The sequence below is a fragment of the Typopeltis vanoorti genome, chromosome 24 (genome assembly GCF_054136105.1).
Source record: "Typopeltis vanoorti isolate ZY-2024b chromosome 24, IOZ_Tvanoo_1.0, whole genome shotgun sequence".
NCBI lineage: Eukaryota > Metazoa > Arthropoda > Arachnida > Uropygi > Thelyphonidae > Typopeltis > Typopeltis vanoorti.
Window position 1 is genome coordinate 21007717 of NC_143572.1, and position 6000 is coordinate 21013716.

Here is a 6000-nt window from a genome sequence, read left to right on the forward strand (position 1 = left end):
ATGTGCACATACTCATGAATGACCAGAGAGACAATTAAACATCTAATTGCAAACCCTATTCACAACTTATCAGGTGTTATTACTCTGCACTTCTTTCACTTCTTTTTAGAACATTTGCTTGCTCAGTAGGATAACCAATACAGTTATATACTCTGAAAATTAATAGATATGATACAATTTACATAAGATAGTTGATTTACTTACATAACATTACTCCTCCCATAAAAGTGTCCACAAGGTTCAGTTTGTACTCTTGTGTGCACTTTTCAGGTAAACTGAAAACGAATTCACTACTCTTGCCTGTTGTCAGACCTGTCAAACTTTCACTAAATCAGAATCATTATTATTGGTAGCCTTAAAGGCAATCTGTATTTAGTATGTAATCCGTTCATAAAGATATGCTTTGGTCTGTCATAGACCATTCAGCATTGAGGTTTCATCAATTTTTTTTTTATTTTTTTATTTTATTTTGAAAATGAAATGCTATAATTACATGTAGTTCCTTTCTTAGCCGTTTGAGTTGTAAAAGAAAAGTGGTCCCCCAAATATACATAAGTTGGGTTTTGCTTTTGTAATATTTGCTTACTTCCTGATATGGAAAATAAATTCTAAAATATGTGAGAAAAGAAAAAGTGGTATGTTGCATGAATAAATTAAAAAAGTCTTAGGAAGAGTGATAATGGTGGACCATTCATAATAGTTACTCATGATGTAGATGTTAGCAGGAGCACATTGAAAGACTGGAGGAATATTAAAATAAGTACAGTAGAAGATGTTTACATTCAAAGTCATTAAATTGTTTCTCCCACAAAAGAATGTAATTCAGGATTATCCAGTTTTTCAGTTAACTGTCCTGAAGCGTTGGGATGCTTTATGCCATTTAAGCAGGAGACCACAGTACGTGATAACATAAAATATTCATATCAGCATGCAGAATTTTAGACAGTTTACTGTCTTTTCTTTTCTCAATTTTTATATATTAGTATTATCTACAGTAGACCTCTGCTTTTATGAGCTAAGTAGATTATAATTTCCCACGGTTTATTGTCATGAACTGCGGCCATGACAAAATGGCCACGAAACTAAAATATGGCACTTCAGTAATGAAATGATAAAAAAAAAAAAAGAAACTGATTTATTAAATTATGAAAATGACACTAAATGATCTAGTTTCCCACATAAAAACTTGTTGATTTGGGATGATGTAGTTGGAAAATCATTATCATTACTTTCCCTTAGCAGCATATCTGGAGTTGTAAATGAATGGATGTTAGCATGCTCCTCATTTAAAAACTTAGTGGCATCTTTTCATTAAAATTGCACAGTTAAACACAGTCAGATGAATAACACACAACAGAATGCTGATCGCAAACTCTAGGAATGCTCATGAGAACTAGATTACAATATGTGTGCTGTCAATCAGTGATGCAATGAATTTTATGATATTACTAGTGGCAATATCATAAAACCGCCCCACTTGATATAAACAAGTAGTGATAAAAAAAGTGATTTTTTTTTTGTTTAAAAATCACTCATGGAAGTAACTTATGAAGTTCGACAGATTGCTCCTGAGACATCTTTTGTATGAATAGTGAGATGTATTGTCATGAAATTTGAGTGTCCTCATGATGATGTAACGTTATTAGCATTATATTATAAAAAAGTTAGCATCATTAACATAACAGTATTACCGTATTTTTCGATAGATGACGCGCACCCCCAACATTTTCATCTCCTTTTGCTGTATAGATAACGCACATGCGCCAACTAGCGGTAGAGTTAGGGAGTACAGACAGAGAATGGAGGAATTCTTTAAAAACACGTGCGTTGCTAGTAGCAGTGGTTGACATGGAAGACAGAAGTACTTCTCGGAGAAAATCCTACACAGCGAAGTTCGAGCATGAAGTGGTAGAAGTAGCAAAGGAAAAAGGGAATCGTGAAACTGGTAGATTGTTCAGTCTTGGAGAAAGTAGTGTTTGTGAATAGCAAAAGGCTTAAACAGTCCTGAAATGTTTACATAACGAGGAAACATGCTATGAGGTTTAGAAGGTGCTTGTGGCCAACCATAGAAAAAACTGTTTGATTGGGTTGTTAGTGAAAGAGCTAAAGGTATGAGAATATCTACTGTCCGTGTGCTGCAGGAATCAAAAAGAATTGTGCAAAACAATAATATAAAGGATTTGAAGGCCTACCCATCTTGGGTTTTTGGATTTATGAAGAGAAACAATTTAAATGTGCACTCCTCCACTAGTGTTGGACAAAATTTCAAAAGCGAAAGTAGCTAAATTTCGTTTGTTTCTGAGAGAAAACTTGTGTGGGGTTGATGCTTGTCACTTTGGGAATATGGATGAGGTTCCCGTAAGTTTTAACATGCCTAGTTCTAGGAGTGTAAATCTGAAGGGAGCAAAGAGGTTTCAGTTGCTACAATGGCACAAAAGGTCTAACTTTACTGTGGTTCTCTGCGTAACTGCAGATAGTTCCAAACTGCCCACCAATGGTGATTTTCAAAAGAATGACTGTTTCAGAAGGTTGTGATTCCAAAGATATTATTGTTACTGCTAATGATAAAGGTTGGATAAATTCGGAGGTTATGAAATTTTGGTTGGAGAATGTGTGGCGAAAGAGAAAAATGGCATTTTTCAACCCAAAATCTTTGTTAGTGTTGGATTCGTGTAGGGCACACACGACAGTAGAAGTTAAAACAATAAGTATTCCAAATTGGCCATCATTCCAGGTAGTTTAACAAAAAAAACTCCAACCCCTTGATCTTGTAGTAAATAAGCCATTCAAAGACAATTTGCACTAAGTGGGAAGACTGGATGATGAATGGCATCCATGAATATATCAAAACAGAGCAGATGAAAAGAACATCATATAAAGATATAGTTACGTGGATTGTAGAAAGTTGGGCTGTTGTAAGTGAAAACTGTGTTAGAAATGGTTTCATTAAAGCACAAGGGAATGCAGTGGTGTCCAGTGACAATGATTATGAAGCTGAAGAAATACCAAATGAAATTTTTAACGCAATTGATTCTTTCAATATTGAGTCTGATATTTTTTTGGATTTGAATAGTGTGTTCAATAAATATTAAGTAATACTTCTACCTTAGTTTTGTTATTACATTTGATTTACCTTTCATACCTTTCAAATGTATACCGCACATGTTCATTTTTAACGAATTTAGACTTTTTTGTATAAATAACGGGCGTGTTATCTATCAAAAAATACGGTATTATTATTATTATACGGGCACCTCCATGGAGTCCGAAGACTCATCACGGGAGACCCAATCTATCATACCTCTCCTTGAACCTGTTAGCAGACAAGGCACTCACAACCGACTCTGGCATCCTATTCCACTGATTCACCACTCTCCAAGCAAAAAATCTAGTCCTCACAACCCTACTGACCACACCTTTATTCAACTTCCAGGGATGACCCCTTGTTCTGGTCCCTCTAGCCAAGTGCTGAAACATTTCCTCCATCTATCCTATAAAACCCTTTAAGCAACTTAAATGTTTCTGTCATATCTCCTCTTTTCTCCTATCAATCAACTTCTGCAATCCACACACTTTCAGTCTATCCTCATAGGGAACATTCCACAGACCACTCACTATCTTGGTCAATTGCCTTTGAATCTTCTCTACTTCCTCATCCCCAAGAAAGGGGATGAGGAAGTATCATACAAATGAAAAACATGATAATATGTCCAAGTATCATTTCAGCTTTCATGAAAACATTGTTAGCGTAATGCTGTAGAATTGTGAGCTATTCATTGTATTGGGCAGTCATGTAAATAAGCTTTTTTTTTTTCTTCTTCTTAGTTTTCCTTTTGGTCCAAACAAATTTCCTATTTATGGTTTTCTTTAAAATGTCACAAATCACATCATTTGTATACCTAATTTTATTTATTTAATTTATACCTAAATTTAAATATCCTTATTTTTTACTTATTTTCATATAAAAGCATAAAAATTTGATTGGTTTTTTTTCACTGATATAAAAATTAACTAATATTATTTCTAAGTCTGTATAAAGATCTTTACAAACTCTTATTATTTTTAGGGGGATCTAAAGGGAAGAATTGAGATTTTGCATGTACCATCTAACAAAGAATGGAATATAAATATTGGTATTAAACAGCCTGGGATTGCCCAAGCTAAACTATATAAAGAACAAGACTATTCTTGTGGCATAAAAAAAGACTTCATATGTGATGAAGTTGTTCATGTGTCCGGACATATTAGTGAATATTCTGAAGATCTAATTAGTTTTGTTGATTTTATGTGATTTTTTTTTTCAGAATACAGTCATTTATTTTTAACTTTTTTTGGTGAACATACTTTTTTAATTATGTAAGTGTAAATACCACACCGTGAAACTCCACAATACAGGAAGCCAGAGAGCTCAGAAGAGATCCAGTGAAAGTATTTTCAACTAGTCCAGACACGATTTGTTTTCAAGAAGAGAGAGAGAGAGATAGCAGAAACAGTTGTAGTTATTATATGCACATACCTGAATCATGAATGCAAAAGGACTGTAATTAACTGCATTAATGATATGCAGTTGTCTGTTAAGTTTCCTGTTTTTATTTTGTAAAGAAAATGTGTGAAGTTCTTATAAATTAAGTTTTGTATTTGAACAAGCATGTAATTACTTTTATCTTATACTGCTAAATTTTCCAAATTATCTTATCTTATCTTATTTTACTTTATCTTATTTTCCAAAACATCTCATTAATAGATATATGATCTTGTAACTAAAAAAAAAAAAAAAAAAAAAGTACATATCCATTGTGCACTTTGATATTGCATGCAAAACAGATCTCATTTCTTTAATTTAATAATTACATTTATAATAATGTAATTTAAAAAATATAGTAAAGAAACAAGTATGCACAGTAAAAAGTCTTTCATAAATTATAATTAAGCACATGGTTTTTTGATTTTTATCAAAAGTAATTAATCATGCAGTTTTTAAGTATTTTAAACCATCATTAACTGTCAAGTGGCAGATCTTTATTTTGGGAACCCTGAAGCTTGGAAGGGTCCCTTTTATCTAAAAAAGTTGAGAGTTAGGAAAGAAACATATTACACAGAAAACTGGGACAGTACCTTCTTAAACAGAAAAGCAACAAAAAATGTATATATAATCTCTTTGTAAACCTATGATAGTAAATGACCGAGATGACTAATTTTACAAAATATTCTTTTTCTACATTTTCTGGAAGTATTACTGAACAATGTCGTATGATAGTGTTCTTTCTGTGTTATTTTCTATGATAAGCTACTCAAATAGTTTAATCTCTCTTCAACCATTGTAGAGTGAATTTATTTTTTATAAATGAAAGCTGTATAAAATTTCTCTTTGCTTCACAACTTGTAATTGGCCCTGACCTGTTAGGTGTCTTCTCCCTCCAGGAGATTGACTACCATTGTCTCCACCATCTCCTATTTTGCGCCTCTGCTGCATTCCTCATATGAGAGATCAGTCCGGTCTTCTATATTTTTCATCTACTCCAGTCTTTGTCTTCCTCTCCTTCTCTTTCCCTCAACAGTTCCTTTATATGCAGTTGTCTCAGAATATGTTCGAATAGCTGACTTTTCTCTTTTTAATTTCTTTTATCAGGCTCCTGCTTATGCCTACCATCTCTAGTACCTCTTCATTTGTCTTTTTGTAATTGGTAGAGTTCTACAAATTTTTAAGACAGTTGTCAAATTTTGAAAAAGCTCAGTTAAATACTGTTCAGAAACGAGTTGCAAAACTTGCAAATATTGCAAATTTTCTTGTGCTGCCAACCTTGCCTATTATGTAAGTGTAGATTCTCTTTGATTTGATAGTACTCATTCAGTTTTTCATCAGTGTCTTCATTGTAATAGGATATTGCAAGTTTTGTACCGACCTCATCAATGTCAGAATTTCAAATGAAATCCGAAAGAAAATTAAATCTTTTTCTAATCTGCTCATGAATCAATCCTCATAATTTTCTGTTATAGCAT

At 33.0% G+C, this 6000-nt stretch overlaps 1 protein-coding gene across 2 annotated transcripts in view; it reads left to right on the plus strand.

Annotated features, from left to right (window-relative positions):
- The window catches only part of LOC150092985 (mucosa-associated lymphoid tissue lymphoma translocation protein 1-like), a 228003-nt gene extending 223308 nt beyond the window's left edge, over nucleotides 1-4695 (plus strand). For both annotated transcript variants that reach the window (XM_090413823.1, XM_090413824.1), the window contains exon 16: nucleotides 4067-4695. In XM_090413823.1, the coding sequence (XP_090269949.1) occupies nucleotides 4067-4291 (225 nt within the window). In that variant the 3' untranslated portion in view covers nucleotides 4292-4695. The remainder of the gene's footprint in view (nucleotides 1-4066) is intronic.
- Nucleotides 4696-6000: the final 1305 nt, after the last annotated feature.